At 36.7% G+C, this 26,649-nt stretch overlaps 1 protein-coding gene across 1 annotated transcript; it reads left to right on the forward strand.

Annotated features, from left to right (window-relative positions):
- The first annotated feature begins 338 nt into the window (after positions 1-338).
- Positions 339-26,510, forward strand: RpL18 (ribosomal protein L18). The gene is made up of 5 exons (XM_081753979.1): positions 339-463; positions 591-677; positions 10,009-10,215; positions 23,465-23,588; positions 26,302-26,510. The coding sequence occupies exons 1-5, from the start codon at positions 461-463 to the stop codon at positions 26,445-26,447; spliced, it is 567 nt and encodes a 188-aa protein (XP_081610105.1). The 5' UTR covers positions 339-460; the 3' UTR covers positions 26,448-26,510.
- Positions 26,511-26,649: the final 139 nt, after the last annotated feature.

Consider the following 26,649-nt stretch of genomic DNA (forward strand, 5'->3'; position numbering starts at 1 on the left):
TGAAGTTTTGCGATGCGTTTACACAAAACGTTACTGATTTGCTAATTATTCGTATTCGTGTTCGCAAAACTCATGCAAGATCACGCAATGGAAAATGATACTACGGTACATTGATGCAAAAATATTACTGAAGTGTATTTATTGCATGCTACTTAGCAGAATTTGCGTCACGCTTACGAAAACTTTCATGGAATGAGCGATAAGGCCCCTAATCACTCCAATTCATTTATATATGTAATAAGAATTGAACATTCCTTATGTAATAAGAATTCTCTATCACTTCCAGATTTAGTGTAGGTGGCCCCACCATTTTACACCGAAATCTCCTTGATTTATATAATTATTGTGATGAATATGTTATAAAGTTCCTGGGCTTCCTGGATGTAAAGAATCGTATAGACCTGACAACAGTGAAAGGCAGTCTTCTTTCTTCCGGTGGATTTGTTATGCGTGGTAAAAAATGGTGAGTGGTCGTGTGTTTTCTAAGTAAATTAATCCAATTACATCGTATTCTTATAATCAACTAATAATATTTATAGCTTGTTATGTTATGAGAAATTTACTGATATTCGTATTTTATGTCTTTGTAGGGTATAGATATTAACCACAAATGGGACCGAAAGGTCGTGAGGCGAGAGCCTAAATCCCAGGATGTCTATCTTCGGTTACTAGTAAAGGTATGTTAATAATTATACGTCTCAAGACATGATCAGTGTGTGAGTGAATAAAAAATTAAACTAATACATAATAAGGTGAATAGTGCTAGTTTAATTGCATCATTAATTTTTTGTTGCTTTTAGTGCAAATTTAATCGCAGTTACATGTGCATACGACAGATAAGGAACGATAAATCGGTGCCGATTAATCTTACGGCTAATAATATTTTGGCTGAATTTTCGCAGACGACGGGGTCAGAATCACTGTACGGATCCATACATGAATTCATTGCACATATACTTTTTCAATAAATCGACTCTCCGATTATTTTTAGGATGTGGAATTGCATTCCCCTATATAGATGCACTTTAGGAGGGCTTCAATGTACGTGTAGAATAAGAATTATTGTGCAGAAGATACTAACCAGCTTGTATTTGGTTGCCACTAAAAGCACTATGCTATCTAACCGAGTCAGGCAGGAGCGTAGTAAGGGGACCCGAGCGTCAATGAGGTAGTGCGTCCGTAGGGATCAGGCGCGTCAGCGAAGGTTGGTATACACAGCAGAGCCGTACAAAAAGCACTGTTGCATAGAAAAAGCACCTTACCTGTTGAATTATGGTCATTACTCGAGCAGACGGCTTTACCAAATTTATTGCATTTTCCAGTTTCTTATTGCACATCATGCACTAAATGAGGAGCTAATGCATAAACCACGATAATATTACGCTCTTTATCGCACAATTTTTTGTAATAGAATCGTATATTGTATTACATGCATCGCAAACGTCTATTGCTAACACGAACAGAATATTTCCGCTGTTTATTTCCATCTTTTTAGCGCCCTTGTACTCCTCCGCCTTCCGCTTCAGTAAATAGTTACACTTAGAATACGTTCATTACCATTCAAAACATGTTTCAATATGATATCCACTGACTGAAATTTTGTTTTTGGTAGAGCCGTCTGCCCGAGTGAACCCGTATTATGCATTTTTACTGTATTAAAGACGTTATAGGTAATATCCCGGCATGATTTCAGTGCTTACATGTTTGTGTTCCAAAGTAACAACACTTTATTTACATAAATTTCATGATTATTTGGATCCCTTAACTCTGACACTTATATAGATCTACCTGCGCATTATGAGCTAGTACGCTGACTTAAACTACATCACTTTACTGTACTTAATAGCTGTATTATGGGTGAGTTCGTATCTAACAAGATAGACTTTTATTAATGTTTGCACGTAGATGCGCGTCTCAGAAATAAGAGCGCAGCTTATTTAGATTATTTACGTACTGATCTATTAAAATACTATTAGAAATTTGTTCCGTAAGTTTTACAAATACATGGATCAGTAGTTATTCTGCACCGACTGCTGTCCCGGATTAGCACTTCATGGACGTGTTTTCAACGTTGTATTGGTGTTTATTATTTTGATATACAATTCGTAACTGTTAATCACGAATATTTCATGCTTTCTTTCTTTTCATTGGATAAGTTTTCGTCTGTATGGTATTCGCAAAATTAGTACCTTCCAACTACTACAAGTGTTGCAAACTGCGCACTATTCAGAAATAACATATTCTTAAATTCTCATGTCTTCACTCAGCTCTATGAAGAATATCCTACTATAATACACTTTCAGAGGGAAGTTAGGGGCGGAATCTCGTATCAAACATGCCTCCAAGACATGAAAAATTACAAAATGCATACGAAAATACTTTTCCTGCACTAGGTTGCCACACAAGGGAATACTTATATTCATGAAAATTTGAGATTCTTTTGGCAGGAAACGCGGTCATAAGAGAGAAGTTAAGGACGATTGAGTATAACTACAGCGCGTGAACTTATTGCATGAAAACTGCAATACATAAAACACTAATTAAAACAACTTGTGCTAGGTGTTCATTCAAGACCACGAAAGCTATCTAACCGAGTCAGGGCAGGAACGCAGCAAGGTTGCGTCCTAAGGAAGCGCGCGCATGAGCACATAACCAAGGATAGTGGGAAACAATTTACACGCTATGCCACAAAACATGACTTCTGTATGGCACAGTTTTGCCACTTTTTCATGAACACTTTGTATACTGCTTCTACGTTGCACTTGTCTTCATTATGCCTATCGTATTTAGTGTTACATGTTAAAAAATACATTTCATTTTTATTTTAGTATACATGTAAGAGGTAAGAGCCGATATAATTTGATTACTTGTACAATCCTATTGTAAAATCAAATAACCTGTTTCTCCGTAGATTTCACAAACTTATGCCCCTCTGTACATTGGGATAGCACGCAAATTTTTGATCCATTTTAGCCCATTTTGTTAACATGCAACTCGTCTTTTATTAGTTTCCGTTCTGAATTTATTTCTGAGGAAGTTGAGAAAAGGCTTTTAAGACAATGTATGCAAATAATGCCTCGTTTGTCTAACATACACGTCGTAGGTTAAGAGATTGGTTTTGAAATACTTCCATGTTATGCTTTATTACCTGTTCACCAAATATTGCATTAATACGCACTCATATTGTCCATAAGTTAACTTCGGTTTTCTTCCTAATTAATCACCGTGCACTGATAACCTTTTTTTGTTGCTCTCGTGCTGACATTTCGTCTGATCTTGTTGATTTCTCCGTACATTTTGTATTTCGGGGCCGCCACTTCCGGGTGTTGATCTAATATTTTAATAGACCCGTGCGTAAATGATTAAATGTGTTGTGGTCTTAACTGCGAAATGCATATCTACAGTTCATTCAATGGACCTGATCCTGATGTAACCCTTGCAGAATGGTATTACTGCGCTAGTCATCGGATGATTGGCTATCGGTCAGCACTTCTTTCGAGAAGCACGTGATTGTACCCTGTCCATGTTTTACATATTCCTCGCACGCGGCCATATTGTAAACTGTGATTTGCACGTAAGGTGGCTTTGACTCACTTTCTACGCATGCGTATTCTCCTTTATTGCTTTAATTCAATTTAGTTCTTAGATATGGTGTTGTTCCTGTTACTTAGTTTTAAGGAGATTGTATATCTGGTAATGAGCCTTATAACCAACAAAAAGGGTTGAAATACAGCTTATTTAACAATGGACTATTTTCTTCTGCCGCATGGATGTACTAAGGCTCTTTAACCAATAAAATGAAAGTCACCACGTGTATTTGTTTACATGAGGTACTGAACGTTCCTTGAATAAACTATACATAGAAATGCATTAATCAAAATGTGACCTGTCAAGCACATGATTCATCCATGAGCTAAGCGTTAACATGGCCCAGCTTCCCCCCCCCCCAAAAAAAAAAAACGCTAGGTTTTTGAGCTTTTTGCTCATATCTTATTACAACTTTGTTTATACAACTAAGGTCATCACATTGTTTTTTGTGTTTAATATCAGATTTTGGACTTAGGCGAATTACATTCTTTCACGTTAAGGTATACAACAACATTCAAAACAATTTTATAAAGTTCTGAATGCATTGAGTGAATAAAAATAACTTGGCTTGGGATAATTATAGAATAAATTAATGTTGGATTATATCTTATCTGGAGTAAAATATCTCTCCTCTGATACATGGAGTCCCTGGTTCGACCCCGTCTCGTGCCAAGTGGACTTTGTGGTAGACAAACACCTTGTGCGTGGGGTTTCCTCGGGACTTTCCCGTTTCTTCCCATTCATTCATTTTTCATCATACCTTCTCCGGACGTGAAACTCAAAAGATACTTCATTGGAATGTAAAAAGCATCGGAAGTGTATATTTCAGCAGTAAAACTATTTTACGCTGGAAAATATTAATTTCATTTATTTTGAAATTTTCAGGGTAGAAGCACGAGACATTCTAAATTTCCTGTATGCATTTTCTCGGCGATCCAATATAAAATTTCAAAATGGCGGCAATGTTTTAAAAGCAGTAGTGAATAGAAAATTGTTGCAAGTTGTGTGACAATTACAATCTTGAAATATAAATCACATTTTTTAACACTTTTACCCCCAAAGACATTGAAATATTTCGAAAAGAAAAAAAAAAAAAAAAAAAAACCTATTAAACCCGAAAAAGTTCATATCCCCAGGTGTATTTTTTTTTCTTTCTTCAAAAACTGGGCATTAATCACAGTAAGATGCGGAATCATATGTTTAAAATTTACGTTAAGTAATTTGACGTGTTCTTTTAGAACTTAGAGGAAAAGAACATTGGAATATTACCTGTAATGTCCATAATAACGTACAAATATATAATCCAACACGTAAATGTTTTATGTTATATATTATTTTGCTATTCTTTATTTCCACCGTCGCTGATCCGTGCTTCTTACGTACGCACCCCCACGTGTGCCCCCTACTGCGGTTAGTGGTTTTTGCACAATATCTTTTATGGCATAAGTATACTGAAGCCCTCCTAAACTCAATTTGCAGCAAGGAAAGCAAATCAACACTCTAAAAATGATTAAGGTACTGTAGAGATATTTACTGAAAAGGAAGCATATGTGCAATGAATTTGTGTAGATTCGTACAATAAATCTCCACTGAAAAGTCGTATGTCTGCTGTAGCGGAACGGCTTTCATTTATTTATTTATTTTTTATTTTCATTGATCCTTGTACTATTGAGGGTGCTGGTCCTTTTATAACATAGCTTGTATTTAATTTGCAGAATAAATATTTAATGTTATTTGGTCTAGGAATTAATTCGTGCGGTTGGTACGCACACATTGAAGCTGTAGTACAAACACAAAATACATAAATACCTTAAGAAAAATATTGTCCATCGCTAGCCACCACTTTCGCCCATCTGTCAGGCAATGTACGGGTTCCGTGGCGAAAGAAGTCCTCATCCTTGGAAGCGATCCAGTCAGAGACCCATGTTTCGATATCTTCTGAAGAAGTAAACCGCTGTCCAATCAAATCGTTGTTCATGCAATCGAACAAGTAGTAGTCCGAAGGAGCACCGTCTGGTGAATACGGCGGGTGGGGTAAAACTTCCCATCCGACATTTTCTAAATAGGTTTTGACCGGTTTTGCGACATGTGGGCGAGCGTTATCATGTTGAACAATAAGTTTATCATGTCTGTTCTCCCATTCTGGTCGTGTTCTGGCCAGAGATTGCTTCAAACGCATTAATTGTCGTCGATAACGTTCTCCATTCATAGTTTTACCCGGTTGCAGCAGCTCATAGTACACCACACCTTTCATATCCCACCATATGCACAGCATAACCTTTGCACAGTGAATATCTCGTTTTGGTTGTGATGGACCTGGTTCACCTGGTTTCACCCAGGCCTTTTTTCGTTTAGGGTTCTCGTAATGGATCCACTTCTCATCACCCGTAATAATTCGATGCAGAAACCCCTTTCTGCTCTGTCGTTGAAGCAGCAATTCGCAAATGGTTTTTCGTCTTTCAACGTCTCTGTCTTTCAATTCATGTGGAACCCAATGTGACATCTTTTGAATCATTCCCATGGCTTTCAAGCGTTTGGAGACTGTTGTTTGATCAACGCCTAATGCTGCTGCAAGTTGTTCCTGCGTTTGACACGAATCCTGCTCGAGCAATGCTGTCAATTCTTCGTCTTGAAATTTTTTTGGCTGTCCAGCTCGCTCTTGTTCTGCCAAGCCGAAATCACCACTTCTAAACCGTGCAAACCACTTCTGACACGTTCGCTCAGCTAGAGCATGGTCACCATACACTTCCACCAAAATACGATGACTGTCAGTCGCACTTTTCTGCATGTTAAAGTAATGCAGCAGGACACCCCGCAAAAACACTTTATCAGGCACAAATTGCGCCATGTTCACTTAACTACAAACTGGTGTTGTTGACGCTTTAATCCACTGCCCTATACTACGAACGATACGCGATGACAGGGGTTTGCAACACATGTGTGGATACACGGAACTGTGGGACGCTCCGTTCGTTGCGCCATCTCTTGTCCACCCGCACGAATTAATTCCTAGACCAAATATTTCGGAGGACGAATATATAAGTAATCTAAATATGTGAGGGATCTTACCTGTGATATCCCTAATAGTAAAATTTAATCTAGACCGTGCTTTTAGTACGTAATAGCCCATAGAGAAGACGTGATGAAATTAATTCCTATGTCATGATTTGAAAGGTAAAGCTGCACGACAGGTAAAGGATCTATAACATGAGGAGCGTAGTGTGTTCCCACTATCTTCGCTTACATGCATACCCACAGTTGCTAACTCGCCTATTCCCTACGCACTAACCCGCGCTTGCTTGACCATTTGCTTGACTCTACGCCTACTCGGGTTAGATACATATCTTGATTTTAGTCTCTTAGATGTTGATGTTTTTTGCACTGTCATTTTCATGGCGTTACAATGGCGATTTGAAAAAGTATTTCTTGTGAATTATATTTATAGTATTAGTGAATTTGAAGAAAAGTGTAAATTTTAATAAATCTGATTTTGTATATTAATGACGCTGTCTATTGCTACATTTGGCAGTATTGCAACAGTTTGCAATTTTTGGCATTACAACAACTAATGACAAAAATTATTCTGCGGTATATGTCTGCACATTGTAGTTCGAGCGGTTTAATCCTCCGAAAATTAATCTGCTCCGAAAAATACTAAGAGTACATTACCTGAAGAAAAAGGTCAGAAGTTCATGTATGGTCCTACAGATTATACCTGCACCCTATTGGCAAGGTATTAATAAAGTGTGGTAGATGATAATTCGCAGTTCGGAATTTGTTACTGAATGATTACATAGTTTTTTGAGTTTATTATTCTTGTTACCTTGGTTTTGGTTTTCATGTATGGATTTTTTTTTTTTTTTTTTTAACTCCCTACTACAGATGCATTAAGTTATACCAACGTGTGTTGTTTCATGCTTTGTGATTAGGTTTATAACTCTGAAATCGTTAAGCTACAGCATCTTGAATCTCTGTGGCGTCTGATCTTCTGAACTGAGTTAAGTATATCTTTTTAACACTTGAAAGAAAATGTAAATTAGACCTGTTTCTATATATGTTGTTCGTGTTCAAGTATAACTGTCGACATAGGTGCGGCAATTTGTACTTTTTTAAATTTAATTTTGTTTATTTAAAGAATATTCTTTTACGCTTGTTCCAGAAGTTTCATGAGAATCTAATTATGGTCTTCGAATCTAGTTCATGAAACTTCTCAGAGGCTGACATTTCATTCATTAATTGTGCGTATTATCACACATAATTTTGACATAAATCCACCAGTTTCGTTTATTTATTTATTTATTTTTTTGTTTTAAAAAGTAGGTTCTTGCGGTGGTCTCGTAAATTTCATAAGGGTCTGATGATAGTTATCGGAGTTAAACCACGTAATTTTTCAACGGTTGATAGTGTTAGCATCGTAATTAACTGACTTCATTATGTTCATCAGGGGTGTATCGGTCACGAAAGTTACTTTTTTTTTTTTTTTTTTTAATCTGTGCAAATATAAGTAGAGACTGGAAAATTTTGTTCTATAAAACGTCAAAATCCACAGTCATAATGTCTGTAGTCGACTTTCGACGTTATCAAATCGCAAGCAAAGCACGGTTCTATCTCATGCATGAAAATTCGGCCTAAATCGCACATAAATTCGCTCTTGAGATTTTCTTCAGCTGTTAAAGAATAGAAGTGCTAAAGAATATAGGTACTGTTATTAGTTTTTGAATGTTTGGAAATTTTATGGTTTGGTTATGGAAAGGTCACGAAATTTCATTTTGGAATTTTAATAGACATACTGTTGATGCGCATGCGTAACTCCAACATAGATGTACCGCTTTTGGTTATTCCTTTTTTAGATTCAAAGAGTATACTTTCTCAGAGGTTACATGTCAATTTTATCAATCTAAGGGCAGTGTTTATAGTTAGATCGTGAAACTCAACAGTTGATAAGCGGTGGCTCAGTGGTAGAGCGCTTGGGGTCCCGGATTCGATCCCAGCCCCCGCCAAGTGAACTTTGTGGTGGACAAACCGTGTGCGTGGGTTTTCTCGGGGTTCTCCCGTTTCCTCCCACTTTCTTCATTCCACCATTTCATAAATTTCTCATAATCACCGTCTCCTTTGGCATGACCGTGGGATGTAAAACTCAAAGAATTCATTTTTCATTTTCAACAGCTGATAAGGAAAAGGGGCACGTGACTCAATTGTAGAGCGCTTCTCTCTGGTGCGTGGAGTCTCTGGTTCGATCCCGGCCAAGTAATTTTGTGGTGGACAACATCGTGCCCGTGGGTACTCAGGGTACTCATGTTTCGTTCCACTCTCTCATTCCACCAATTCCAAAATTCACTAGCTTGACTCATAGTCTGCCTTAGCCTAAAAGATCATAACCCGAAGGACGTTAAATTGAAACATTTCATTTTCAACAACTGATAGTCTGTATGTTCAAGTATAATTCCTTATCACGATAGACAGATTATTTATTGGTCACACATGTTGTCTAGGCCGGCCTATTTTATAGGAAGTTAGTGTCCTGTCTTTAGTTTAGATATTTATACCTTGGCCGGGGAACAATGATTTCTGACAGCTCAGCTCGCGAGGACGACTGAGGAGTGCAGTGTTGCCATGTGCTTCTTGCGCAAGGGAAGAATCGTTTGCTTCCTCGTTGAGGGTGAGAGGGGGTGAGTGAAAGTTTGGCAATGTGCGATGGTTACCATGGAGACGCGACAGATTGAGCCTGAGGTTGGTTGACCTGCTTCTTCTGCTCGCTCGTCGTGGCCTTGTGCAAAGCTGTCAGAAATAATCGTTCACCGCCCAGGGTATAATTAAGCTAATGCGACTATGAAAAAATGGAAAAAGTGTCAGGGAAATAGGTAACTTATCTCAGGGAAAACCGTTTACAAAAATCTTTGGGAAGAGTGTTATAGGACAAAAACTCTGCGAGAACGAGAAATTGTTTTCTGATATTGATTTAGCATCTGAAGAGTAAGTTCTGTCTCCCTTATCCACCTGTTGAAATCGGAACTGACAACTCACTTCTGTTTTTAGAATATTAAACTTCTGTAATTTGTAAAGGGAGCGTAGTTTCCCAATGAGAAATAAAAGTTGCATGTCTCAATGATACAATTTACCTGGCATGAACCAGTTCTCTTTTTGCTGTTATGTTGAAAAGCACATACCACAATTTGTGTAAAGGTTTAGTTTATTATTACGAAAATAACCATGTTTAGTGATGATACTTATTTTATCACCATCTTTCGGGGCTGAAGATGCTGATGATTTTTATATATCTGAAAACTTGGTTATTCCAGTTACGTATTAATAATCTGTGCTAAATACTAGAAGTGAAGTGTTCTGAGTACTATGTATGTGAACGCTTATTCTAGACAAATAGACAGTTACTTCTTACACTTTTTTTTTCTTTTTTTCCAGTTATATAGATTTCTTGCCAGAAGAACTAAGGCAAAATATAATAAAATAATCTTAAAGCGATTGTTTATGTCAAGAATCAATCGTGCGCCAATTTCGCTTGCTCGAGTGACGAGGTTTATGAAGAAACCCGGACGAGAGGGCAAAATAGCAGTAGTTGTAGGCACAGTTACAGATGACACGAGAGTTTGGGAAGTTCCAAAACTGACAGTAAGTATGTTTATGATGTATGTTAATACCGTATAATGTAGTAATTTTCAAACTTTACCAGAAGATAGGATATTGAAAATAAAATACACATTTTATAGAATAAAATTTGGTGCGTAATATTTCATGATCAAAACATCTTGTAACTTCGCATTAACCGTTAACAGTGTACCGTAGGGTATTACATGCACTGTGTGCCAGATTCGAGAAGCATTCAAAGCTGTTACAATATTTGTTTGTTAAAACGGTACGTACTCCAAAATTTCCATATTGTAATTAAGAGGGTAGACTACAAAAAATGATACAAAAGCTAACCATCTTTCTTTTGCCCGTTTTTCGTAAGTGAAAAGAGATAATGAAATGTAACTTACCACAATAATAGATAGTGTTATTCTACACCCGAAAATACGAATTGATAGAATTTTCAGTGTTGCTATGCATAGAAATTGCAGTGTGACCAGAATATGAATTACCCAAAAATCTAAGTTAAGGTAAAGACTAGAGAAATGAACTCAATGGTAATTGATGACATGTTGTCTTTGTTCCTTGTTAACTACTTTTTAAATATTATTTCTATTTATTTTGTAATAAACAGGAAGTAATTTTAATAGTCGCTGCCTTAACCTAGAGTTTTGGGTAATTTGTATTCTGGCCACACTGTAATTTCTATGGATGGCAACACTGAAAATTCTTCCATTCGTATTTTCGGGTGTACAATAACATCTGTTATTGTGGTAAGTTACATTTCATCTCTTTCCACTTACGAAAAACGGGCAAAAGAAAAATCGTTAGTTTTTGTATTAGTTTTAGTAGTTTGCCTCGACTGAACGTTTCTCAGATTCTCTGTATATCATAACCGTAGGTTCCCTTCTATATGTGTTCTTTTTCTGTGCACTAGTCGATATTGTATAAAACTGGCGATGAATCAAATGTGTATAATTGAAGTATAATTCGGGAGTTTTGGGGTAAGTACAATTTTAGTAAGTACAGAATATGCATCCTATATAATAAAGCAGGGTGGATTATTTAAATCAGTCTGATTTAAATCACGATTTTAATCAAGATTTAAATCACTTGATTTTTTAAATAAAAATCGTTGATTTAAATCAAATTCCGAAATGAATTAATTTAAAGTGAAAGTAAGTAAAATTCCGTTTCTCTTCTGGTATTCCGATTATGGAAGATAATAATCATAATACAGTGAGACTCAAATGTATGTAAGCACAGCATGAAACTAGTATCATGTGGGAACTATCACGGAAAATCCCGTTTGAACGGGTTACGGGTGAACCCTGCTTTCTTCTCTTTGTAACACAGGGTTTTAAAATTTCTGTTCCAACGGGGAAATCACCATGGACATTTAAGATGAAAGCTCTTTTGTGTTCATGTCTATTTGTTTGTTTCCAGATAATAGGGGCGTATTTAGAGGGTTCGATCCCCTCTCCGAAACAAAAAATTAATTTTAAAATTTTGGGCGAAATTTATGTACTAAATACATAAAGTTCCTCGGGATCGTAATACGACAAATTTTGGATGCTTTAAAATATCGAATAATATTTTTGATAAAGTGGATACTTGACCCCATTGCAGAACATGTCGCGATCTGCGATGTGATCGCAGAAAATTTGCCGCGCCTGTGCAGGAAAAATTGTAAGAGGAAATAAAATAGCCAACAGAAAAGTATAAAAACGTGCCTGCTATGTCTTAAATGCACAGCAACAACTCGCATTTGAACTGTTTTTCACGTCACATAAAGCATATTTTTAACAATCACAAGTGTTTCTTCTTCTGGAACTGATCATCTCGATTTTTTATTTTGGAATTCCTGCAGGGAATTCGTGTTATTATTCAGTTCAAAATCTCTTATTATCGCGAATTGTGTCGAGGAATTTGTAGCTTTAAAATATATAAAACGATAATTATGCCTGTTGTGCTGTATGGTTGTGAAACATGGTCGCTTATGCTGAGGGAAGAACGCAGACTGAAAGTATTTGAGAATAAAATCCTGAAACGAATATTCGGAACCAAAAGGAACGGAAATGAGAAATGGCGAAAACTTCATGATGAGAAACTGCATAATTTATACCATTCACCAAACATTGTTAGGGTCATCAAATCTTGGAGGTTCAGGTGGGCAGGACTGTAGCAAGAATGGAAGAAAGTAGGAACGCTTTCAAAGTTTTAACTGGAAGTCCAACCGGTAAACGACCTAGTCGCACATGGGAAGGCAATATTAAGATGGATCTCGCAGAAATAAGAATACAAAATAGAAACTGGATTCAGTTGACTAAGGATAGAAGTCCGTGTAACGTGGGTTCCTGTCACCACGGCATGGCGCGTCCTCAGGTTGCGGATCGAGGAGAAGGCCTCTAGATATAGAGGTTAGCTGCGAATATACTGAATAAGCAGTCGCGGACAGACGACTAGGAGTGGTCCTCCAGCTTGGGGGTTTGGGTAAGGCTAACACCCTCATCCTGTAAAAAAAGGTACTTGTTCAGAAACATTCACAAAAGCCTCGGACAAGGACTGATAACTTGGCACGACATCAGCAAAAGAAAATGGACATGAGATTTGGAACATGGAATATTAGAAGTCTTTATAGGGCAGGCGCGTTAAAATCTGTAACGAGTGAGTTAGAGAAATACAGGATGGACTTAGTAGGAGTTCAGGAAGTTAGGTGGGAAGGAAATGGATCTGAGAATTCCGGAAATTTTACGTTCTTTTACGGGGAAGGAAATAAAAATCACCAGTTAGGAACAGGGTTTTTCATTCACAAACGAATATTACCAGCAATTAAACGGGTTGAATTTGTTACTGACAGACTTTCTTTTATTACTCTTAAGGGACGGTGGTGTGATATTATTGTTTTAAATGTACATGCTCCAACTGAAGATAAGGGTGACGATATAAAAGATAGTTTTTACGAAGAAGTGGAACGGATATTTGACCAACTCCCGCGATACCATATGAAGATTCTATTAGGGGATTTCAATGCGAAGGTAGGACGAGAGGATATTTTCAAACCGATTATAGGGAACGAAAGTTTGCATAAGGAAAGTAATGACAACGGTGTTAGACTCGTGAACTTTGCAACATCCAAAAACCTAATCGTGAAGAGTACAAAATTCCCACATCGCGACGTTCATAAATACACTTGGACATCACCAGACGGAAAAACACATAATCAAATTGATCACGTTTTAGTAGATAGAAGAAGACAATCTAGCATAATTGACGTCCGGTCGTTTAGAGGGGCTGATTGTGACACTGATCACTACCTGGTAGTAGCGATAATACGGGAGAGATTATCGTTGAATAAAGGTAATATTCAATGTCCGAAAACGGAGAGATTTAATTTAAAGAAATTAGAAGAGAGCCAGGTAAGAGAGGAATACCAGATTGAAGTTTCGAATAGATTCGCGGTTTTAGAAGACTCGGAGTGCACTAGTGTTGAGGATACTTGGATTGAAATTAGAGATAGCATTAAAAGTTCAGCAATAGAAAAATTGGGACACGCGGAAATACGTAGGAACAAACCATGGTTCGACCAAGAATGCATTAAACTAGCAGAGAAGAGAAAACAGGCAAAATTACGGTGGCTACAAAATCCGAATGAAACAACTACACAAAATTTCGCAGATATCAGGCGGGAAACTTCCAAAACTTTTAGAACAAAGAAACTGGATTTTTTGAAAGCTAAAATTAAGGAACTTGAAGATAATAGTAAAAATAAAAATATTCGGGACATGTATAAGGGGATCAGCGAATTTAAGAAAGGCTATCAACCTCGTGCTAATATATTAAAGAAATCTGACGGAACAGTTCTCACCGATACGGATAGCCTCTTAAATAGATGGAAAGATTTCTTTGACGATTTGCTGAACACGCAGCCAAAAACTAATGTGCGTGGAAAAAAGGAGATACACACCGCAGAACCGTATATTCCAGAACCCAATCGAATAGAAGTGGAAGCCGCTATAAAGAAATTGAAGAAACATAAATCTCCGGGTGTAGATGAAATTCCGGCTGAGTTAATTTTAGCTGGTGGCGAAAAATTGTGGAACAAGATACACAAACTCATTCTCCTTATCTGGAACAAGGAAGAATTGCCACAAGAATGGAAAGAATCAATCATTGTTCCAATTCACAAGAAAGGCGACAAAACTGACTGTAATAATTATCGAGGCATTTCTCTTCTGTCAACATCCTATAAAATACTTTCAAATATTGTTAGCAAGATTGACCCCATACGCAGATGAAATTATTGGAGATTATCAGTGCGGATTTAGACGAAATCGATCAACTATCGACCAAATATTTACCATTCGCCAAATACTCGAAAAGAAGTGGGAATACAATACCCCGGTACATCAACTATTTATTGATTTTAGAAAGGCTTACGACTCGGTTAGGAGAGAAACATTATACAACGTTCTTACAGAACTTGGAATACCGAGAAAGCTAATTAGATTAATTAAGATATGTGTAAGTGAATCCCAAAGTAAAGTCCGGATAGGAAAATTTTTGTCCACGAGCTTCCACGTCGAAAATGGCCTGAAACAAGGAGATGCGTTGTCGCCATTATTATTTAACTTTGTGCTGGAATGCGCCATAAGGAAAATCAAAGATAGCAACCAGGGCCTAAAGTTGAACGGCATTCACCAGGTTATGGCATATGCTGATGATGTAAATTTAATAGGGGATGATAGGAGAACAGTAGAAATAAATGCAGAGATATTATTAAACGCTTGCAGGGACATGGGTTTAGAAGTAAATGCAGAGAAAACTAAATACATGGAAGTGCGTCGGGACCGTAATACGGCAAATTGTGGAGGCGTTAAAATATTAAATAATACTTTTGATAAAGTGGATACTTTCAAATATTTAGGATCAATATTAACAGACGAAAATCATATTCACGAAGAAATTAAATGTCGACTAAAAGTAGGGAATTCGTGTTACTATTCGGTTCAAAATCTCTTGTTGTCGCGAATTCTGTCGAGGAATCTGAAGCTTAAAATATATAAAACGATAATCATGCCTGTTGTTCTGTATGGTTGTGAAACATGGTCGCTTACTCTGAGGGAAGAACATAGACTGAAAGTATTTGAGAACAGGATCCTGAGAAGAATATTCGGACCCAAGAGGAACGAGAATGGGGAATGGCGGAAACTTCATAACGAGGAACTACATAGTTTATACGGTTTACCCAACATTGTTAGGGTCGTGAAGTCTAGGAGGCTTAGGTGGGCGGGTCATGTAGCTAGAATGGATGAAAGTAGAGACGCTTTCAAAGTCTTGACTGGAAGACCCATAGGAAAACGACCATTAGGAAGACATAGGCGCAGATGGGAGGATAATATTATGATGGATCTCGCAGAGATAGGAATACAAAGCAGAAACTGGATGCAATTAGCTAAGGATAGAAGTCAGTGGAGAGCTTTTGTGAACGCGGCACTGAACCTCCGGGTTCCATAGGTCATAGAGTGAGTTAGTTAATTTTAGGCGAAATATATGTACTTTATATGTATTTCGTACCGCTAGCTAGTTCCAATTGTTTAAAAATATGCCCCTGCCAAATATCAGTAACTTTCGTGAAAAGAAAAGAGTCATGTTGATATACATTGCTGTACTTTTTCCTTAATGCTTAAGAAACATTGTTTGGGATTGAAATAGGTTAACGATTGGGATTTAATTCAAAATTAAAACCCAATACTTTCACTTAAATGACATAATTAACATTTAATACTAATTTCTAATGTTTTTTCTTCAGTTCGCGACTTGTATCATACGATGAAAAAGTTTTGATTTAAATCAAAAAAATCGATTTAAATCATAAAAATCAACAAAAATGATTTTTTTGAAAAAAATCATGATTTTTTTCCACCCTGTAATAAAGTAGTTTATTTATTCAGCATGATTTTTTTTTCTCTCTTTAGCGCCTAAACTGATGTGTGTTTTTCCTATAAATTACTTAATTAAAAATACTTCTTGTGATAGTCAATTTAGGCTTGAAATAACTATTATATTTAACTAATATACGTGAAGCGAATGAAACTTATGTACTTCGGAGCCTGCGCTGATCAAAAAAAAAAAAAAGTTTTGCGTAAAATGTTTCACGTTTCGGCACTACACGCTCTATCATATGAAAATAACCTTTAAAAAAAAAAAAAAAAAATCCTAGCCCTGGCTAGTGATATATAATCGCATTATTTGGAGGAGTGTGCGATCAAACTGCATATATATATTATTACGAATACCCCAAAGAGAATTTCAGTTTACATTTCGCGTGCATCGTCAGTAAAATGTTCCCAAGTTTGGTTCGTCGTCTACGCCTGTGAGGGCTTGTCTTACGATAATTTGAAAACTTTTTTTTTTTTTTAAACCCATACCGCAGGCTAAGTTACGAATGGAATCCTATCTTCAAAAGGTTAAAGTACAGGTGTAGTAAAGTTTATTCAAGGAACGTTCAATACCTCATGTAAACAAATACACGTGGTGATTGTTTCATTTTATTGGTTAAAGAGCCTTGGAACATCCATGCGGCAGAAGAAAATAGTCCATTGTTAAGTAAGCTGTTTTTCAATGTCTTTGTTGCTTTTAAGGCTCATTATTAGAAATGCAGTTTCCTTACAGTTAAATAACAAACAACATTGTATCTAAGAACTAAATTGAATTAATGCAATAAAAGAGAATACACATGCGTAGAAGGTGGCTTTGACCCATCTTACGCGCGAATCACAGTTTACAATATGGTCGCGTGCGGGAAGGATACAAGCATGTGCTTCTCGAAAGAAGCGCTGCGATAGCCAATCATCTGATGACTGGCGGACTAATAACATTCTGCAATGTTTACATCAGGATCAGAAGGTTCGTTGAATGAACTTTAGTAGTTCTGCTCTCACATGAGTTATTTACACGATACGTACTTATATTTATAGCATCTAATCAGTTCTTCCTTTTTGCAAATTTTGTTACTACACTTATGTCATTTTGGTTTGAGGATTTGGTATTTAAGGTGATTTTAGCCAGTGAAATTCACCGTATATAGTAGATGCCCACAACAGAAATTAATATTTGATCTACAGTTTTAATGCATTTCCCTCCAGTGTGTAAACTCGAGTGAAAGAGGCCGTTCGATTTATCCAGTTAAGAAACATTGTGATCGGCTCTGATTCCGAAATAGAAATTTGATTGGATTATTGAGGCATGGTAGTTGAATTGAACCGTACGTTTACAAGAATATATTTTTAATTTTTCATTAAAATTGTTTTCTTCTATAGAGGGTTAGGAATAGAAAAAATGCTAAAGATTGTAAGTTTTGAACTAATTTGTCATCTAATTCTTTGTATGTCATAGTTTTAAGTGGAATGAACGATTGGACAGCAACCATACCTTGAATAGTGGAGATTTTAGAATTAACGCCTCCAGGAACATATAGAAGAATTCCATTCGAAGAAACTTGATTAGCTTTTATATAAAGTGTTGTAATGACGGACAGGAGGAGTACTTGACGGTAGATAGCAGTAGCGGTTCGTGGTCTGTACAAGCACCGGTTGCAATGTTGCAATATCAAAGGTATCTAGGTACGCGCAAGTGTTCACCTCCCCCAGCATTCTTGTCTTATCAAAAAAAAAAAAAAAAACTATGAAGAGGAAAGTCTTTCAAGCTCTATTTGTATATTATTGATTAAATTACTTCTCTAATATTGATTTAATATATAAGCTATTTCCTTTTTTTTTTTTTTTTTTTTTTCAAATGTACGTTTATACACTATTTGATACAAAACCTCTACACTCATGTTATTGAACAAGAGATAAATCGAATATATAGCATGTGCTGTAAGCCATGAATGATGGCGTTAATCCGAAAAGAAGAAAAAGAAAAAAAAGCAAGAAAATTGCAACAAAATTATTTAATTATATAAACTATGCATTATTTTAGAATGGATGATCTTTCTTCGTTCTTTTGGGCTTCAAATTTTTCTATGACTTCATTGAAATCTGAAATGCTGCTCGCCAAGGTTTTCCGAATACAAAGCGTCGCTACCGCAAACATTTTCCGCTTTATTTTCTTTAGGGTCCAGAAACGCATCTCTCCTCCGACAATATGCATTTTGATAGCATTTCTTTGTATAAATATACGGTACAAAATGTCCATTTTCAGAAACCACGTATTTTTGCCTGCTGTTCTAGTATAAAGAAGCCTGAAATCTAAGATGTTTTCCTTCGAAAATGAAAATAAAAATAAAATAGTTTAACATTCCAGCAAATTAGGCTAAAGAAGACCAATGAGTATTGGAAGTGGATGATTTGATATTAATAGTTTATTCTCTCCGCCAGAAATCGAACACGAGATCATGTGCACGAAAGACACAGAGCTAGGAATTAGACCAGTGGTAAGACATTTCCTTCTTCGAGACTCGATCGGACCCCCCCCCCCCCAGAATAAGATTTTTTAAATAAAACCTTTTACCTTTGAACGACCGCCCCCCAAACTTTCAGCCTGGATCTGTCCCTATTACCACCAAACTTATATTTGTTCTTTGCGAGTTTGTGTTTTGTGAATAACTTCTTTCTTCCAAGCGTCTGTATCTCCCTCACTCTATCAATTGAGTCAAGCGCTGCTAAGCGGAGGAATTCGTAACTATTACAGAAGCTGACCAGTTGCGGAATAACGTGCAACTGCAAGCCGCCAATACGGGAAGATAGGAGCGATGCAAGTATAAATCCACTTTCCCATGTTAAGAGATAGGAGCTCGCTGCCATATGCTCAATGTTACCACTTCCAGTGGCAGCGCTCGCTGCCACTGGAAATGTAAATCTCTCTCTTTCTTTCAGTTTTTTAATTGATTTTTTAAAAGAAATGCATCAATACTGTTTTGCACTCAAGAGCAAAGGTTTATTTTTTACTGATGCACTACTTTAATATTTAAAAATATTTTTAGTATTAAAAAAATATCCGGTTGCACAACCATGCAACATATAGTACCAGCCGCCGCTGGTAGATAGTTGACATATAGACAGTTGAAGATCGTAAAACTTGACTTAGTTGATTGCCTGTGTAAGAATTTTCCATTCGGTTTCGACCACTTCTGTGGCTTAGATGGGAGATCGGCTGCGTCCATCTCGGTATAGGCTAATTGCCTGAACTAGTTGCTTATGCAAGTTATTTGTATAAATGATAAGTGCACGCTGAGTGTGGTATTTGGTAACTAGTGACTACGACGACTCGTGAAGCCTGAGCGCTACATAAATGTTAGAACTGCTTTTTGTCACGTGCTGGATAAAGTGGATACTTTCAAATATTTAGGATCAATATTAACAGACGAAAATCATATTCACGAAGAAATTAAATGTCGACTAAAAGCAGGGAATTCGTGTTACTATTCGGTTCAAAATCTCTTGTTGTCGCGAATTCTGTCGAGGAATTTGAAGCTTAAAATATATAAAACGATAATCATGCCTGTTGTTCTGTATGGTTGCGAAACGTCGCTTACTCTGAGGGAAGAACATAGACTGAAAGTATTTGAGAACAGGATCCTGAGACGAATATTCGGACCCAAGAGGAACGAGAATGGAGAATGGTGGAAGCTTCATAACGAGGAACTACATGGTTTATACGGTTTACCCAACATTGTTAGGGTCGTGAAGTCTAGGAGGCTTAGGTGGGCAGGTCATGTAGCTAGAATGGAAGAAAGTAGAAACGCTTTCAAAGTCTTGACTGGTAGACCCATAGGAAAACGACCATTAGGAAGACCTAGGCGCAGATGGGAGGATAATATTAAGATGGATCTCGCAGAGATAGGAATACAAAGTAGAAACTGGGTGCAATTAGCTAAGGATAGAAGTCAGTGGAGAGCTTTTGTGAACGCGGCACTGAACCTCCGGGTTCCATAGGCCATAGAGTTAGTTAGATGCATTGGAAGAGTTCGGTACGATTCTTGAAGCAGCACAAGTGCATCAACAACGTTGCCAAACTTAGAGGACATGGCAGACGAGCGAAAAAGAAAAGCACTTGAAGAACTAGTGCACGAACACTGACAATTATTTGAATTCAGAGATAACAGTAATAATGGCAAAACGTAAAACTATAACAATAAAATAAAACTTTGCGGCAATCCGACAACACTGCACACTTAGATGTTCTCTGTATAGCGCACGGGAAGACACGGGTAAGGTTGACGACCGGGACACCCCTCGCGTTCTCTTGGGTGGTGAAATTGGTAAATCTAGGTCAAGCTTCACGACTCCTCGCGACAACTATAACTCCTTCCTTTCCAGTTTCCATTCTGGCTTCTGGAACTTCCGGTCCGCTACAGATAATCTTGTTCATCTTGAGGCGATCCAGGATGTTTTGACCATCGTTAGCACCTGATCACCATTTTTAGCTTATGACACGACGTGAGGTTATGGAATTTTACGTCAGCTGCTACTTTGGGGAGTACGAGGCCGTATAGGCTTCCTTCTGCGCCATTTCTTGGAGATCGATACTTTCGAGTCAGTTTAAGATTCACACCCTCCGAGCTCTTTGTGAAAGAAATTGGCGTTCCACAAAGCAGTCTCGTATGTGTGACACTTTCCTGTGGCGGTTAATGGTGCTGACACAAATACTAGATGTTCATGAAAATGTTTGTGAGCGACCTGCTAATTTATTGCCACTGTTGTGATGTCCGTGTTTGCTGATAAAACATATACAACTCACCCTGAATAGGCTTTTGCATTAATAACGACTACTGGATTTACTTTCTCCATCGATAAGACTGTCTACTTTTGTCGCTTATGCAAATATCATCGAGATCTTTATCTGGGCCACACACCGTTGTCTTTTGTTGACAACATTCGATTTCGGGTCCTTCATTTGATCGGCTGCCTTGGGTATCACCTACAAGAGCTAAAATATCGCTGTCTACGAGCACTCAATCTTCTGAAAGTGTTCCATATTTCCTGGGGTGCTGGTTGTATTATCCTTCTACGACTGTATCGTACCTAAATTCGCCCAAAGTTGGACTATGAATGCATTGTTTATGGGTCCATCAGACTATCACGTCACGGCAACTGAACACTGCCGTTATCTTGCAGGGTTTGCCCAACCTGGCGGGTTTTCTCGGGTTGGTCCACCTGGGTTTTTGAGCTTTTTGTTAGTTTATTATTAGTACAACTAACGTGATCACATTGAAAGTGATTATCAGATTATGGACTTTCTTTAAGCGAATTAGATGCTTTCACGGTAAGATATAAAACAATATTTAACTAAGACCTTATACAGTTTTGATTGAATAATAATAATAATAATAAAAAGACTTACCCTAGCTTGAGATAATTATTAAACAAATTAATGTATTATGTTTATAGCCAGAAAATACTTTTCCTGAATAGGTGCTTGGCGACGTCGAGGGACGTTATTCCTCATACGTTTGACAGTTTAAGGCCATAGGTGCCGGTACTACCAGTAAATATGTAAATGCATTAGTAAAACTATTAATATTATTTCTTAAGTTTCATGGTAACACAAATATTCCTCAATAAATGTTGTTTTCCAACAATAGTTTAGTTCAGTAATTTGTTGCTACTCTTCAGATAAGCATTCTGTAGAATCAACACCAACAACAGCTTAAAAATTCTTGCCAAATTTAAGAAGTTCCGAAGACTACGTAACGCTACTGTTTCAAGTGCTGAATTCAAATTTCCATACTAGTGGAAGTTTCGATGTACAGGAATAGAAGTTGCATTTTCGGGGAAAACCCGTCGCCAAAGAAGTGCTCCGAAAATTCCCACAATTGAACGTACAAAGCATCGGAAGTGAATAATTCAACAATAAAATTATTTTCCACTGGAAGATATTTAATTTCATTTAATACATTTTCAAACATTACTTTATAAAATATGAATTATATCTTTGTTTTTAATTAATTTTCGGGAGAACCGCCTTGCAACAAGTGTTCGGGAAATTCCCTTACTTGAACGCACAAAGTATCGGAAGTGAACTTCAACAATAAAACCATTTATTTTACGCTGAAAAATATTTATTTCATATAAGACATTTTGAAACATTTATTTTATAAATCATGAATTATGTCATTGTTTTAAATTAATATATTTGGTATTCATATTTGGCGAACGTCACTGAGGCTCCTGGGATGACTCTATCTGCATTTGTTCGTTTGTCTGCCTGTACCACACACTACAGGATACAACTTTAGGTCTTTTAAGTTGAAATTTTCAGTGGAAGCACGAGACACTCTAAATTAGCTGTATGTATGTTGGCGGTGATCCATCGTAAAATTTCAAAATGGCGGCCATTTTTCAAACTAGTGGGTGTCCACGTACAGGGTAGAATTTTCGGACTCTTTTTAAGTTGAAATTTTGAGAGTAAAAGCACGATACATTCTAAATTTGCTGTATAGATTTTTCCGGCAAACCAATGTAAAATTTCAAAATAGAGGCATTTTTTTCAAAACGCCAATGAATAGAAAATCGTTGCAAAATGAGACAGTGACAATCTTGAAATATAAATCACATTTTAACACTTTCACCCCAAAGACATTGACATATTTCGAGAAAAAAAAAATTAAACGCGAAAAAAACCATATGGGGCCAGGTGGATTTTTTTTTTTTTTTTTTAAACCCTGTTATCGTGACACGTTTGATGACTGGTACTTCCGTACCACTCATGTTCCCGGCCTGTATGTTAAAGCACATGAGCTATCTTTAACTCAGCGTCATCTGCTGATGCTGTGCTATTTTATTATTCAATTATCAGTTATGAAAATATGACCTATTTAAGAAATATAATTGGTTTTATTTATTTTAATTAAGTGGCGAGTTTTGAAAATGTGAAGTGGTTTTTAGATATAAAAAATAATTTTTCAGTGCATTTTCAATTTAAAAATATATTCTGTACGTAAATATTGTTGAGTTAGAGGGAGAAATGGTCTTCTGATTCTGAGCTGGTACAATTTCATTTATTAACTGGTATTTATGAGTTTAATTTTATAGTTCCACGTTTTTTCTTTTAAAAATTTAATTCATGCACACACGACTTAACGAATACTGGCTTTATGAAGTGGTAATTTGTTACTATTAGATAACTATGTTGAATGATGATATTTTAATTTTTACCATCTTTCGGGGCTGAATGTTGTGATGCCACACTGTTCTGAGAACATAGTTATAAATTTCTGAAATTGTTTCTTACTTTCGCTCTTACTTACTGTTGCTAATAGTTGTTTTCTCATTGTGTATTTTTTTAGGTGTGTGCTCTTCGTGTGTCTGAGAGAGCCCGTGAAAGGATATTGAAGGCTGGTGGAGAAATAATCACATTCGACCAGTTGGCAGTTAGGGCACCAACAGGAAAGAACACTGTTCTTATGCAAGGTACTAATTGTTGCAGAATACAATTATGATCTGTATCCATCATCCAGACTGGCTTTGAGTGTGTTAATGTTAGTTTTAAAATGTCACTTGAATGCACCTCGTAGCATCCCCGTCGGTGCCACACCAGTTTTACTATTTTCATTTATGTACATGAGCTACCTCGTGGTGGGCGTATGTGCCTTTGGCATGGGAGACCCGAGTTCGATTCCCGACACTTCAATGTAGTTGGAATCCTATTAAGCTGTAGATACACATCTTAAATATCCTCTCTGCCGAAAGGAACACTGAACTCAAAATCAGTCAGTCATATACGTACATATTCTGCATTGTCTTACAAATGGTCTTTCCGATTACAAACTTGAACAAATGTCGCTTAACGACACTCAAGACACGTAAAGTGATAACAATGGTAATAGAAATTCTTGAGATTTGTTTTACATTTGGTTCATACTATCACATCATATGTGCTTAATGTCTATTCCCTTTGTTATGCGACACACTCAGCGGCTAGTTTTTTTCCCTTTTTTTTTCTTTCTTTCTTCATACACGCACAAGGAGTTTGTTTTCTTTGTTGTCCGGTTTCAGAACTTGCAATACTTCATTGCCGTATGGTTAGTACGTATGAAGATAATAGGTTTTCGAACCGAGGACAACAATTTTTTGTAGCAAATGACTTTTAAGAGAAGGGTGATAGAGGGAAAATGTGTTTCCTTGTGTTTATGGTAGCCTGAAGTCTTGTGTAAGAAGGGTCGCACAACTCGCACAATGCAATTAGTATAAGTAATACAAGTCAAATGAAAACACCTGCCCATGATGGATCATTGTAAAATTTTGTACATAAATTTCTTCAATCTCATCCTTTGTAACGTTTACTAAGTATTCACTTTATATAATTACCATGTTTGGCCGTCCGCCCGAGATACAAAATCTAAATTACTTAAAAGGACCACCACCGATTTGGGGCAGGATGTAGATTGTCATAAGTTTTAAGCATCCAGTTTGTTGAAGGTGATCTTATCTAGTTGATTCTAGATGTGGACAATCAAAAATCTTTTCCCCTCATATTCTATTCAGTGTGATGCTCAGGGTGCAAAATACCAATCTGTCCGTAGAATAAAACGTTAAAATGAAGTTAAATGACCTGCTTGACAAATCTAAAGCGTTTAATATTTTCGAACCTGAATTCATCTTTAAGTGTTGGCCTAGGCCTGGTAAAATTCGGTATGTGGTGTACACAGACATGTCTGCTTGTTTTATTTTGCAGTGGTCTATAAAGGCTATATTCTATCTCACGAGAACTGCTTTGCCAATAGAATCATGCTTAATGATGTTGCTTTAAATCTTCATCTTTCGTCAGATAATGATGACTGAAAAATATTTATACTGAAAACATGATTCCTAGATATTGTAGTAACGAGATCTTCCAAAGTGAGATGTAAGATTTCATTACTTCATTTCAAGGAACTTCTAATTTTGATTCATACTTTTTTTGTGTGGTATATAAGGCAGAAGTTCAGAAGTAAAATCATTGAAGGAAATGTAAAGAGTACATCTGTAAGTCAAAAATGCTGTTCTGAATTCAATCTTCTAATAAATGGATATTTGATTCTGTGTTCAAGCTCCTCCGTGACTAAGCGGTTAGCGTACGCGCCTTTGGCGTGGGAGGCCCGCGTTCAATTCCTGGCGGGAGCTCATGTGGTTCGGATTCCACGTTAATCAGTAGGTCCACGTCTCATATAACCTAGCTGCTGAACGGGACGTTGAACTCAAAATCAACTCAACTCATTGATTCTGTGTTCAAGTTACAGAACATTGTTGGATATGTATTCGAAGCGCAGGTTAAACTAAGATTTGGGGTTGGAAGGTCGAAATATATTATTATATGAATATATTCTTTGCAAAACCCGTAAGCGGAGTTTTTTTCTTTCTTCAAAAGAATCTTGGTGAACTTTATATTGTGTGTTGAATCTCTCTACTTTCTAGATTGTCCGGGAAAAGGAATGTCCATTTTTTTATTGGTTATATGTAATAATTTTTTGAATGCCATTTCAGCATAAGTCTTGAAAGTTGCACAATAGCATGGTAAACTTCCTCTGAATCCTGTGTGGTAGAAAATAAGGTTTTGTAATAGGTGAAATTTTTTCCTTGAAGGAATTGAAACTTCAAGGATGGCAAATACTATACAGGAATGACGGACAGAAAGTGAAGTTCTTACATTTTTTGTTTAGAAAATACAAAATTGACATTAAGTACGGACTTTTAACCCATTGATTGAAAAATTGGATTCATCGTTGATCCTAGAAAATTTCTAGGAAGAAATTTTTCTGTAAAGCAAGAGGAAATTGACTCTTCATTTGAGCAGTTACAAATCAAGTGTTTTTTTCGAATCCATGTTCTTGTGGATGTGTTATTCATAGGATCTACTGATTTATTGTGACCGTACTCGAAAGAACATCTACCATATTGTTCAAAGCAATTTCATGACCGAAGTAAAATATTTTAATGTTATTGGATCAAGATCTTTGAAATTCTAATGGGTTATTGTTAAGATTTCGCTTTGATATAAGGATGTCTTTTTAGAAGTTGAATTGGACTAGTATTGTGGGTATGTTTCAATGATAAATTGTTCCTTGGTAAATAAGTTAATAAGTGTGATCTATGATCTTTGTTTAATGATTAATAGAATGAAAATCGCATACTTGTTGTTTTTCAGGTCCTAGGAAATCCCGCGAGGCATGCAAACACTTCGGCCTGGCCCCAGGAGTTCCCCACAGCCACACGAAACCCTACGTCAGATCAAAGGGACGTAAATTCGAGCGAGCTCGCGGACGACGACGCAGCACTGGATATAAGAAGTAAATCCAATTTGACTCTGATTTGTATAATTTGAAGGTGTAATAAAACGTCTTGGCGTTAAACAAGTATTGTAGTTCTTATTTCAATTGTGCATATCCATACAGTTATGTAGAATCTTCACTACAAAGCATTTTTAATAATAATGAATAATTCAGATAATAAAGAAGTGACAAAATGCAATTATATATTTTCAGATTTTTCCTCA

This window comes from Thermobia domestica, chromosome 3 (assembly GCF_964235325.1).
Source record: "Thermobia domestica chromosome 3, izTheDome1.hap1.1, whole genome shotgun sequence".
Lineage (NCBI taxonomy): Eukaryota > Metazoa > Arthropoda > Insecta > Zygentoma > Lepismatidae > Thermobia > Thermobia domestica.

Bases quoted from the DNA above. Each gene is read 5' to 3' on its own strand.
- RpL18 (XM_081753979.1), top strand. The intron at 10,216-23,464 runs GTAAGTATGTTT...GTATTTTTTTAG, and splicing joins GGGAAGTTCCAAAACTGACA to GTGTGTGCTCTTCGTGTGTC. The intron at 23,589-26,301 runs GTACTAATTGTT...GTTGTTTTTCAG, and splicing joins GAACACTGTTCTTATGCAAG to GTCCTAGGAAATCCCGCGAG.